General features: G+C 45.8%; 1 protein-coding gene across 8 annotated transcripts in view; it reads right to left on the reverse strand.

Annotated features, from left to right (window-relative positions):
• Positions 1–8,870: 8,870 nt before the first annotated feature.
• TK2 (thymidine kinase 2) overlaps positions 8,871–13,240 on the reverse strand; it is a 41,887-nt gene continuing 37,517 nt past the window's right edge. For all 8 annotated transcript variants that reach the window (XM_063717338.1, XM_063717336.1, XM_002826500.5 and 5 more), the window contains 2 exons: positions 13,158–13,238; positions 8,871–11,499 (listed from right to left, as the gene is read on the reverse strand). In XM_063717338.1, the coding sequence (XP_063573408.1) occupies positions 11,401–11,499; positions 13,158–13,238 (180 nt within the window). In that variant the 3' untranslated portion in view covers positions 8,871–11,400. The remainder of the gene's footprint in view (positions 11,500–13,157; positions 13,239–13,240) is intronic.

A 13,240-nucleotide genomic window follows, 5' to 3' on the forward strand; every position in this document is an offset into this window, starting at 1 on the left:
ATCAAAGTGCAAAAATCACAAGCATTCTTATACACCAATAACAGACAAAAAGAGAGCCAAATCATGAGTTAACTCCCATTCACAATTGCTTCAAAGAGAATAAAATACCTAGGAATCCAACTTACAAGGGACATGAAGGACTTCTTCAAGGAGAACTACAGACCACTGCTCAATGAAATAAAAGAGGATAAAATAAATGGAAGAACATTCCATGCTCATGGGTAGGAAGAACCAATATCATGAAAATGGCCATACTGCCCAAGGTAATTTATAGATTCAATGCCATCCCCATGAAGCTACCAATGACTTTCTTCACAGAATTGGAAAAAACTACTTTAAAGTTCCTATGGAACCAAAAAAGAGCCCACATTGCCAAGTCAATCCTAAGCCAAAAGAACAAAGCTGAAGGTATCACGTTACCTGACTTCAAACTATACTACAAGGCTACAGTAACCAAAACAGCATGGTACTGGTACCAAAACAGAGATATAGACCAACGGAACAGAACAGAGCCCTCAGAAATATTGCCGCATATCTACAACCATCTGATCTTTGACAAACCTGACAAAAACAGGAAATGGGGAAAGGATTCCCTATTTAATAAATGGTGCTGGGAAAACTGGCTAGCCATATGTAGAAAGCTGAAACTGGATCCCTTCCTTACACCTTATATAAAAATTAATTCAAGATGGATTAAAGACTTAAATGTTAGACCTAAAACCATAAAAACACTAGAAGAAAACCTAGGCAATACCATTCAGGACACAGGCATGGGCAAGGACTTCATGTCTAAAACACCAAAAGCAATGGCAACAAAAGCCAAAATTGACAAATGGGATCTAATTAAACTAAAGAGCTTCTGCACAGCAAAAGAAACTACCATCAGAGTGAAAAGGCAACCCACAGAATGGGAGAAAATTTTTGCAATCTACTCATCTGACAAAGGGCTAATATCCAGAATCTATAATGAACTCAAACAAATTTACAAGAAAAAAAACAAACAACCCCATCAAAAAGTGGGCAAAGGATATGAACAGACACTTCTCGAAAGAAGACATTTACGCAGCCAAAAGACACATGAAAAAATGTTCATCATCACTAGCCATCAGAGAAATGCAAATCAAAACCACAATGAGATACCATCTCACACCAGTTAGAATGGCGATCATTAAAAAGTCAGGAAATAACAGGTGCTGGAGAGGATGTGGAGAAATAGGAACACTCTTACACTGTTGGTGGGACTGTAAACTAGTTCAACCATTGTGGAAGTCAGTGTGGCGATTCCTCAGGGATCTAGAACTAGAAATACCATTTGACTCAGCAATCCCATTACTGGATATATACCCAAAGGATTATAAATCATGCTGCTATAAAGACACATGCACACATATGTTTACTGCAGCATTATTCACAATAGCAAAGACTTGGAACCAAGCCAAATGTCCAACAATGATAGACTGGATTAAGAAAATGTGGCACATATACACCATGGAATACTATGTTGCCATAAAAAATGAAGAGTTCATGTCCTTTGTAGGGACATGGATGAAGCTGGAAACGATCATTCTCAGCAAACTATCGCAAGGACAAAAAACCAAACACCGCATATTCTCACTCATAGGTGGGAATTGAACAATTAGAACACATGGACATAGGAAGGGGAACATCACACACCGGGGCCTGTTGTGGAGTGGGGGGAGGGGGGAGGGGTAGCATTAGGAGATATACCTAATGTTAAATGATGAGTTAATGGGTGCAGGACACCAAGATGGCACATGTATACATATGTAACTAACCTGCACGTTGTGCACATGTACTCTAAAACTTAAAGTATAATTAAAAAAAAAATTAAAATTAGCCAGCCATGTAGTCCCAGCTACTCAGGAGGCTGAGATGAGAGGACGGATTGAGCCCAGGAGCTCAAGGCTGCAGTAAGCCATGATTACACCACTGCACTCCAGCCTGGGTGACAGAGTGAGACCCTGTCTCTTAAAATAAATAAATGGAAAAAAAAAAAGAACATGCTGATCTGGAGGCAGAACAGGTCAGCAGTCTCAGGGAGAAGGATGAGGCAAGAGGCTGCATCAGCCTGGAACCATGACAGCCACTCCAAGGCATATCCCCCAGGGCACCTGACCTGCAGCAAAGGAACCTGGGAGAGCAACTTAGGCCAAGGATTCCAGGGGCAGGAAAGGTGAGCTAATTATTTTTTTTTATTCATTCTTTTCTGACCATTAACATAATAAGCATGCTTATTCCAACCCAAAACAGAACTTTTGCTCTCTCCACTAAGCCTGCCCCTCCCGCGTTCCCTATCTGGGTAAATGAGTCCACCATCCACTCACTCACACCAATCCAATGCAGACATCACCCTTGAATGACATATATATCTCTCTCCTCTCTCTCTCCTCTCTCTCTCCTCCTCTCCCCGCTCTATCACATCCTTCATCCAATTCCTAGCTCCTCTCTTTCACAACAGAGTCTGAATCCAACCCCTTCCCACCTCCTTCCACAGTAACCAAATTCACCATCGTCTCTCACTCACGTCCCTGGAGGCTGCCAGCCTTCTGCAGCCTGTGCTGCACCTGAATGCCAGAGGATTCTGTTAAACCTACATTAGGGCTGTGCATGGTGGCTCATGCCTGTAATTCCAGCACTTTGGAAAGCTGAGGTGGGAGGACTGCTTGAGTCCAAGAGTTTGAGACCAGCCTGGGCAACATAGAAAGACCCCGTCTCTATATATTTAAAAAATAAAATAAAATAAAAAATGTTAAAAAAAAAACAAAACACCTACATTTGATCATGATTCTCATGTGTTCAGTTCCCTCCAGGGGTGCCTGAGGCCATATCAAGTCCCAGGCTCAGCCCCTCACTTTCCCTCTGAACTCATCTCAGGTCCCTTCCCCATTGTCCACTGTAGCCAAAGCCACCCTGGCTTCTGCAAGGTTCTGGAACATGCTGAGCCTGGCCCTATTCCCAGCCTCTGCAGACTGTTCCCTCTGCTCTGTCTCCCTACCCCACCCTGCCATGTTCTCTTCCTTGTTATTCACATCTCCCCTTAAATGTCACCTTCTCAGAGAGGCCCCCTCTAACCAACCATCTATCACATCAGCTTAATTTTCTGCACAAAGATTTTAATTCATGTATTCATTTTCCATTTCCCCCCATTAGAAGATAAGCTCCATGAGAGATAAACTTCATCTTGTCTCATTCACCGTTGTTTCCAAGGATCCATCATATTAAACCATCAAATGAGTAGAAAACTTAGAAAGTACAGATGAATATGAAAACGAAAGCAAACCTTACCATCATTTCCACCATTCAGAGATACCCAATGTCACCACATTCCTGCAATTCCTCCCAGTCTTTTTTCTATATACGCATATATTAAACATTTGGGATTGTAATATTTACAGTGTTGTGCTCTGCCTTTATTTCCCATGAAGGGCATTATCCTAACTAATTTTAGACGGAAAGAAAAGTTGCAAAATAGTACAAAGAACTCCTTTCCACTCCTGGCCCTGCTTCTCCTGAAGTTGACATCTTATGTAACCACAGTATAATGATCAAGAACAGGAAATTAATATTGATACAATGTTATTAACTATACTACAAACCTTATTTAAGTTTCCCCAGTGGTCCATTAATATCCTTTCTCTATTCCAGGAGCATATACAGGATCCCACATTGCACTGAAGTTGACATCTTATGTAACCATAATATAATGATCAAGAACAGGAAATTAATATTGATACAATGTTATTAACTATACTACAAACATTATTTAAGTTTCCTAGTGTTCTATTAATATCCTTTCTCTATTCCAGGAGCCTATCCAGGATCCCACATTGCATTTGTATATTTTCCTTTGTCTCCTCCAGTCTGTAATAGTTCTTCAGTTTTTTCCTTGTCTAACATGACCTTGATGCTTTTAAAGAGTTTTTTACAATCAGTTATTTTGTTGAATGTCCCTCCATGTGGGTTTGTCTGGTGCTTTATTACTGGAGTCAAGTATGCATTTCTGGCAAGGATACCACACCAAAAAAAAAATGATGCTGCCAGGCATGATGGCTCACACTGTAATCCCAGCACTTTCAGAGGCCAAGGCAGGCAGATCGCTTGAGCTCAGGAGTTCGAGTCCAGCCTGGGCAACACGACAAAAGCCCTACTCTACAAAAAATACAAAAAATTAGCCAGCCTGGTGGCACGCACCTGTAGTCCCAGCTCCCCGGGAAGCTGAGGAGGATCACCTGAGCCCAGGAGGTCGAGGCTGCAGTGAGCTGTGATTGCGCCACTGCATTCCAGCCTGGGTGACAGAGGGAGACCCTGTCTCAAAAAAAAAAAAACAAACAAAAAACTGATGCTGTCCTCAGTGCATCTTTGTAAAGGCTTCATGATGTCACTACATCTCATTACCTTGATCACTTATTAAGCTGGTGTCTATGGGGTTTCCAACTCCACTGTCAAATTAGTTACTTTCTTTCCTTTTTTACTTGATAAGTATATTGGGGGAAATAGAAACTATGCAAATCTTGTTTCTCCTCAAACTTCTGTCTACTAATTTTAATATCAACAGGTAAATCTTGTCTGTGATTATATATATACATACACACACACACACACACACACACACATATATATATATATATATATTTTTTTTTTTTTCCTAGACGAGTCTCGCAGTCTCACTCTGTCGCCCAGGCTGGAGTGCAGTGGCATGATCTCGGCTGACTGCAAGCTCTGCCTCCTGGGTTCACGCCATTCTCCTGCCTCAGCCTCCAGAGTAGCTGGGACTACAGGCGCCCGCCACCATGCCCAGCTAATTTTTTGTATTTTTAGTAGAGACGGGGTTTCACCATGTTAGCCAGGATGGTTTCGATCTCCTGACCTTGTGATCCGCCTGCCTCGGCCTCCCAAAATGCTGGGATTACAGGCGTGAGCCACTGCGCCCGGCCTGTCTGTGATTTTTTAACTGTGGTGTTTGTGTAATCGTAAGTCTCTGTTTTCCTCTTGCCTTTTATGTGTATTAACTGGAAATCTATCATAAGGAAGCACTCCCTTTCTTCCCTATTTACTTATTTCTTCAACTGTTTATATCAGCATGGATTCGTGGATATTTATTTTAGTCTATGTGTTAGAATCCAATACTATCATAATTTATTTTGTTCCTCAAACTGTTCCAGCTTTGGCCATTAGGAACTTCAGGCAAGCTCCTCAATTCCCTTGACATAGCTCCATCATCCCCCCACACCCCTGCACTCTTTCTAGCACCACAAGATATTCCAGACTCATCTTGTCCTTCCCCTGTGGCATCCCTGGAATCAACCACATCTCCTAGGAGCCCTAGTTCCTTTTACAGGACAATGATGTTTAGAGACCAAGAACTGGGTACCGGGTGTGCTCACTGTTACTGGGTGCCATTGCTTCTAGACCCACTCAGGACAGAGCTAGGAAACACAGGTATGTATACTAAGCACATATAAACACATATACACACACACATATCTATATTTCTGTATCCATCTATATATAATTTTATTTATTATTTATTTAGAGATAGGGTCTTCCTTTGTTACCCAGGCTGGAGTGCAGTGGTACAACCACAGCTCTCTTCAGCCTTGAACTCCTGGACTCAATCTATTCTCACACCTCAGCCTCCCAAGTAGCTGGGACTACAAGTGCACACCATCACACCTGGCTAATTTTTGTATTTTCTGTAGAGATGGGGTTTTGCCACATTGCCCAGGCTGATCTCTAACTCCTGGGCTCAAGCTATTCACCTGCCTTGGCCTCCCGAAGTGCTGGGATTACAAGAGTGAGCCACCAGAGCCTAAAATTTTAAAATCATGAGTTTAGACTGACACCTCCTACTCTAACCCAGCACCACAGGGTTTATTCTAGACCCCTATTATTTGTAACCTCTTTCACTAACAGTAAGAAATCCAGCCCTCATAGTCTACAATCTATTTACTTGTTTGTTCAACTTTAGTATACATAGTTTCAGAATCACTAACCTATACTCCTGTGAGAAACACTTTTTTTTGCCCATTGCAACCTCTGCCTCCTGGGTTCAAGCAATTCTCAGCCTTCCGACATAGCTGGGATTCCAGGCGTGCACCACCACGCCCAGCTAATTTTTGTATTTTTAGTAGAGACAGGGTTTCACCATGTTGGCCAGGCTGGTCTCTAACTCCCGACCTCAGGTGATCCGCCCACCCTGGCCTCCCAGTGCTGGGATTACAGGTGTGAGCCACCACGCGTGGTCAAGAAACATTTTTAATAACTATACAACTTTTATGTACAGAAATTTTTGCCTTTACTCTTACCATATCCAGTAAAGATACTGTTTTCCACAGTTACTTGTTAGTTCTGTTCTTTCCTGCCCCCTTCAGTATGGTTATGTTACTCACCTGTGGTATGGTGGAGTTCATCTGTAATTTTGTTTTCTGTTTTCCCTACATCCTGGTTGCTCTTATTTATTTTGGCAGTATGTGAAGGGTATGTGAAACATTGCTACGTCACAGTATGTAACAGTCACAGTTATAGAAAAAGACATTTCAGGCTGGGCGCAGTGGTTCACTAATCCCAGTACTTTGGGAGACCAAGGTGGGCATATCACTTGAGCGCAGCCAGGCCAACCTGGGGAAACCCCGTCTCTACTAAAAGTACAAAAATTAGCCAGGCGTAGTGGCACACACCTGTAATCCCAGCTACTCAGGAGGCTGAGGCACAAGAATCACTTGAGCCCGGAAGGTGGAGGTTGCAGTGAGCCAAGATCACACCACTGCACTCCAGCCTGGGCAACAGGGTGAGACCCTGTCTCAAAAAAAATAAATAAATAAAATAAAAAGATATTTCAGAGAAGTGTCATTCCCTTCTCATCCCTGTAGCCCAGTCTCATCCTTTCCTTCTTTCTAGCCTTTTCCCACCAACCTATTATGTCTCTGGGCGTCCTTCCTTATTTCCTTTGCATCTGTGTATTTTCTTCTATCACTTTTCTTTTTATTTTTCAAGATGGAGTTTCATTCTTGCTGCCCAGACTGGAGTGCAATGGTGCAGTCTTGGCTCACTGCAGCCTCCAGCTCCTGGGTTCAAGTGATTCTCTTGCCTCAGCCTCTCAAGTAATTGGGATTACAGGTGCCCACCACCACGCTGACTTTTTTGTATTTTTGGTAGAGGTGGGGTTCCACCATGTTGCAGGCTGGTCTCGAACTCCTGACCTCAGGTGATCCACCCACCTCCCAAAGTGCTGGGATTACAGGCATGAGCTACCGCACCTGGCCTCTCTTCTTTCTAATATAAAGGGTAGCACACTATAGACACTCGTTTGGGCATTGCTTTTTTCACATAACTTTATGTCCTAGACATTACTTCATATCTATTCAGAGAGATCTTCCTCATTCTTCTATACAGCTGCATAGTACTCCACCATGTGAATGGAAAATGGTTTATTTGACCACTCTCTTATGTATGCATCTTTAGATTGTTTCCAATATTTTGTAATGATTAACCATCTCCCAGGACACCTGTGTTCCACAGAACCTAGTCTGGTAAACAACAGTCTTAAAGAAAAAAAAGAAGAGACACAGAAAGAAATTCAAGACAGCTTCTGTGGACAGCAGTAAATGGCAATACCCATTCTGGATTCCACGACACAGGCTTTCTCTTAGCTTCTGTTTAATGATAGCTCTTGCCAAGTTCACCATCTTATGTAAACTAGAGGAACACGAAATTCACTCTAGCCTTAGGAAAGCTGAGGGGATGGGATTATTAGGAAAAGAAAGTGTGTGCCAGTAACCCTGAGGCCTTCAGTGAGTAATCCTGGCCAAGCCCAGAGCAACCAGGGATGTATTATTGCTATTCCATTCTGAACAATGGATGACTGACATTTGCAAGAGCTTGTCAATTATTTTAATAACTAACTCTTCAAGGTGGAGAGGGCCAAGGAGATGGGTGTTCCTCATTCCACACACATGTGAACACTTGAGGGAGCTCCCCACCCCAGGGCTCTAGGAAAAAACAAGTGATTCAGATTCCATAGCACCCTGTGGGTAGACAGGTTTCAGGACCACCTTTTACCTGCTCTGAGGTTTAAATGGCACCACCGTCCCTCGGGTCTAATGGTGCAAGTCTGCAGGAAGATTGTTCTGACTGATATATTCCCCAGGCAGGGGGACACTTCTCATCTAGGTGAAGGGCTCCTATGGAAATGAAAGGGGCAGAAAGAGAAAGTGAAAAGTAAAAACAAGCTGGGTAATGTTTCCAGAGGTCCACATTCACTCGTTTGTAAATTCGGTCACTCATGTCATTGGAACAAGGATGAGGTGGTTTCATTCCTCACAGTTAGGCCTCGCAAGGGACATTACGGTACGGGATGGGAATGGTGAGGGTGAAGATGAGGGTAGGATGACGTGGGGGCAGAGGGGAGAGGGAGGTGAGGACCAAAGGACCCCACAGCGCTGATGCCAGGTCATGTGACCCGGTCTGTGGGTGGGCACTGCCCTCTTGCCTTTCCCCCACCTCCCAGGGCCTCTAGCAAAGCCTTGTAGGAACCTTCCAGCTTATCTTAGTTATGCCTTGGAAAGGGACATTATCAGCATCTGGATTAAAGAGTGGATGGGGAGCAGTGGGCTCTGATGCCAACCGTGGCCAGAGCAGGAGCTCCAGCTGCCATCCTGGACAGTCAGGCCCCGGGGGAAGGAAGCCAGGAGCCAAGAGGTGGACCCAAAAGAGAAAGGTGGGAAAAGCCTGCGACCCCGATGGCCACTAAGCCACCACAAAGCCCTGGACCACCCCGCTACACACTTCTTTTATGTAAAAGATAAATATATTTCTATCTAGTTTCCAAAAAAAAACAGGTACATAAGATATTTTTAAATGGTTATAATCATATATTTTACATGTACAGTCAAAAAGCTTAAATAAAAGCTGAAATAAATGCTAATTGAAAGAAAATGTATATGATGTGCAACAAAAAAGTCAGCGAGAGGTAGAGCAGCTGAGCAGCTCTGGGGTGTACTGACTTTATGTCCCCATGGAACTCCAGTCTCACAGCAACGATGAGGTGAGCCCAACACATCTGGAATGTCACTGCCCTGGGTGGCCCCTCTGGCTCTACAGGGATGCCAGCCCCTGCCATGCCCCTCCCAGCCATGACCCCCTAGTGCTCTAAGGACAAGGCCCTGTTGTGCCCATGTGCCATCTGCCCTTCTCCTGCCCTGGTCCACAATGTCTATGACTGCTCTGTGACCCCTGCCCCCACCAGCTCTGCCTGCCGCAGGGGAACAGCAGTCCTTGTGCAAGCTGGCTTCAGCCGTTTCAGGTGCGGTCTCTAGGCTAGGAGGTTTCTGCGACCCGCCCTGGCCACTGCTGATGCGCCCAGCCTCCTCCCCAAGGTGGAAGGCAGGGAGGACAGCAGGCTCTTCTTAGACCCATACACTCCACGTTAGGAAACACGGAGTCTGAAAAATAAAAACACGTCACTCTACTGGCAAAAGGAGCTGGCAGAAGCTAAAATCATTGGCCTAGGAAGCACTTCAAAATCAACAACAGGGCTTAGGTGAAGGAGTAATTGGGTATCACAGAGCAAGAGAAAAATCATGGGTACATGTTCTCGGGACCTCTTGAGATTGTGCCTTAGGCAAAAAAAAAAAAAAAAGAGAGAGAGAAATCACATTTCCCCCAAAATGCATGCGCAAAATGAGCCGAGAGGAAATATTGGACTGTTCATTTACAAATTCTCAAAGACAGACCCCACATGTCAAGATTCCTGGTAACAAAGGTTCTGCCTTCCCCAGTTTTCCAGCTCATTAGCAGCACGTGGGCTACAGGTGCTGCTAGACACAGCTCCCGCCTGGCTGCTGCCTCTCATCCTGCCAATGGCACAAGAACTGGTCCAAACAGGAAGAACCAGGAGTTGGAGTCCTTGACTTCCTAACTCTCTGGGACTGGCCCAGCAGGGGCACTTGGCACCTCTGCAGAGTCGGAGCATCGCATGCACAGGTACCCACACTCACAGGGGCCTGGGAGTGGCCTTGCTACCTCTATTTACAGCCAACGGCTGCTCTGAGAGGCTGTGGCCTGTTTCTCCAGAGTTGAGCCTTAATCCTTTCCAGGGTTTGCATCTAGTCTTCTTGAAGCTCTCTCTGCCCACCTCCAAAGCTTCAGGACCAGCAATGCTTCCAGAGCCTTTATTTGCAAATCCCAACTTTCCAGACTATCCCCAAAGGGAATGTTCTTTCTTTCTCTTGTTTTCTGCTTGATCCAAGGGACAGCCTCGCCTTCAATGCAGTTCCAGCTGAGTGAAGCTAAGGTATTTTCTGAACCGACAAAGATGATTTCAGGCTCTATGGCTCGAGGCATTTCCCTGGATGAAATAACATTTCAAAAAGACTTAAGGCCACTTGTGTCTCTCTCTTGGGCCACAGACTTTCAGTAATTCCAAGAGCAAAGCTCCTTATACAAGGACACAGACAGTACGGGAGCCTTGGAAGCCAGGGCTGGCTTCCCCTTGCCCCAGCTTGGCTCTGGGCAAACCAGCCAGGCACCAAAAGCGACTTCCCCGACATGGAGTTGGCAGCAGTTCAAGCAGGACCTTCATCACCAAGGAGACGGAGCACCCTTCAGGAGCCAGCGTGTGAATCTCAAGGTCCACATGAAGACGTGGTAGATGGGGCTGCAGCGGCCTCCGGCAGGGAAACCACTGAACACCGGGCTCCAGCCAAATGCAGCATAATTTTGTGGAAGTCTAGAAATGCTGACTGTCCTTGGGAACTGCTCAATATTGGGAAAATGTTATCGGCTCCGCACACTGCCAGCTCTCCCCAAAGAGACATGAGAGCCTCCAACCGGAAGAGGCAGGGCAGTGGGGAACAGCTCTCAGGAGGAGGCAGCCCAGGGCAAGGGAAAGTTGCGGAGTCGGCTGAAAGTCTGAATGGTGCCAGCTCCACTGCACACGGGCTGTGTGACCTCTGGGGAGCCCCTCAACCTTTCTGAGCTTCAAATTCCTCACCTGGGATATAAGACTCCTACCTCGGCCTCCTAATGAAGGCTGAGACGATTGGTACACAGCTCCAGCGTGGTGTCAGGCACACAACAGGTGCTCTCCCTAAGGGCTTCATGAGAACAACTCGGCAGCACAAAGCCACTGGGAGAGGCAGCGGGGGAATGTGAGGCTGCGAACAGCAAAGGGCTTGGCAAACCCATTGGTCCCGTTTGTCATTTACCCACGAGGGCCAGAGACGCATGACAAAGACACTAGCAAAGGAGATGAGACCATTAGGAAAATCAAGCTGGCCAGACACAAAGCCCTCCTGGGAGCAAGTTTTTCCAGATTGCTCCCAATAGCTAACTTGGCAGCAGCAGGCATTTTTCAGACATGAGCCATAGACCTTTTGTCTCCTATGGGCAACGCTTCCGATTCTCTGGAGTTAATATTCGATCCCGATTTTGTTCAAAGAGTTCTAACATCCTCTCCATGTGGTGGTCAGCCTCAATCACCTGGAAATTAGACACATGGGTCACAGGGCTGCACTGACCTCAGCAGCATCCTCCTTTCACAGCTGGAGACAGACAGATGGAAGCAGGCAGCAGGGGGCAGGGAGGGGCACAGAAGGTTGCAGGCAGATAAAAAGGAAGGTTAGAGCCAAATTACTCTCAGCTCTAGGGCAATCTACATTTCCAATGAGGTTTTCACTTAAGAATGTACCTAGGTATGGTGGCTCATGTCTATTATCCAAGCACTTTGGGAGGCTGAGACCTGAAGATTACACGAGCCCAGGAGTTTGAGACCAGCCTGGGCAACACAGTGAGACTCTGTAAGCTCATGAATGATTTGTTTTTTTCTCTCATCACTTTCTACCCTCCTTTTTTTTTTTTTTCATAATGAGGGAGAAAAATAAGCTGTACTTATTTAAAAATCTACTACAGTAGGCCGGGTGCAGTGGCTCATGCCTGTAATCCCAGAATTTTGGGAGGCTGAGGCAGGCAGATCACTTGAGGCCAGGAGTTTGAGACCAGCCTGGCCAACATGGCAAAATCCCATCTCTACGAAAAATATAAAAAATTAGCCAGGCATGGTGGCATGCGCCTGTAGTCCCAGCTACTCAGAAGGCTGAGGCAAGAGAATCATTTGAACCCAGGAGGCAGAGGTTGCAGCGAGCCGAGATTGCGTCACTGCATTCCAGCCTGGGCAACAGAGCGAGGCTCTGTCTCAAAAACAAACAAACAAAAAACTACTACAGTAATATCTCACTTTCCGGCAACCTCACTGCCTGCAATAGCCATAAGCAGAAGTGTTTGAGCCCAAACAGATGTTCCTATGGCCACGCACAAAAGCTCATGCACAGTCCTGCCTCACATCCCATCAAACAATGTTCCTGTAGCCATTCACAAAAGCTTGCGCACAGCCCTGCCTCACAGCCAACCCCATGTTGTGTATGTAACCATCTTAGGTTCCCTCCAATCAAGACTCAGAGGGACCCCAGACTCCGCATTTCTTGGGAGCATCTGGGCCACTGCACGTTTGTCTGAGTAAAGAAATCTGGAAAGAGCAAACTGGAAAACAAGGAGTTGGGGAAGTGAGGAAATGCTGACGGGGGCAGACACATCAATATCAGTCAAAAATGACACATGGCAGCAAGAGAAAGGAGGGTTACTGTAAAAAGTAAACACAGGAACGCAGAGACATTAGTGGGCAGGGCAGACAGTTCCACACACCTCAGCACTTCCTAAGGGCATCACTGTGTGACAGCCCAGACCAGACACTGACATTCCTTCTGATGACCTGAGTCACCAAACAAAGGTGAAATGAGGCTCTGTGTCATCCACGGAAGAAGGAAGGTCACATCAGAGGAACTACCATCCCAAATGGTGAAAACTGAAACCTGGGTCTAGAGTCTTCGCTGAAGATGCTGGATCAGTGACAACTGCCAGGTGTGATGGCACTGGCACAGACTGCCTTCCCTCGGGTCTGGCCAACTCACTGAGACTCAGCCCAGAAACAGGGACTGGGAGAGAGAGGACCAGCCTTCCCACCTTCCTCCTTCCAAGTTGTCAAATTCTAGAGGACTGTGCCCTCCCCTGTCTGCAAGGTGGCTGACATTCCCTGGGTCACTCCTCTTTCTAGAACAGTCTCGTACCCTGTAAGGGAGTCTTACCAGAACAGGGGCTGCCACGGGGAAAAGGCTGCCTTTAATGAGCCACTCCTCATGGAGATGGTGAATTGCTTCTAGGTATTCCT

This window comes from Pongo abelii, chromosome 18, assembly GCF_028885655.2.
Source record: "Pongo abelii isolate AG06213 chromosome 18, NHGRI_mPonAbe1-v2.0_pri, whole genome shotgun sequence".
Classification (NCBI taxonomy): Eukaryota; Metazoa; Chordata; class Mammalia; order Primates; family Hominidae; genus Pongo; species Pongo abelii.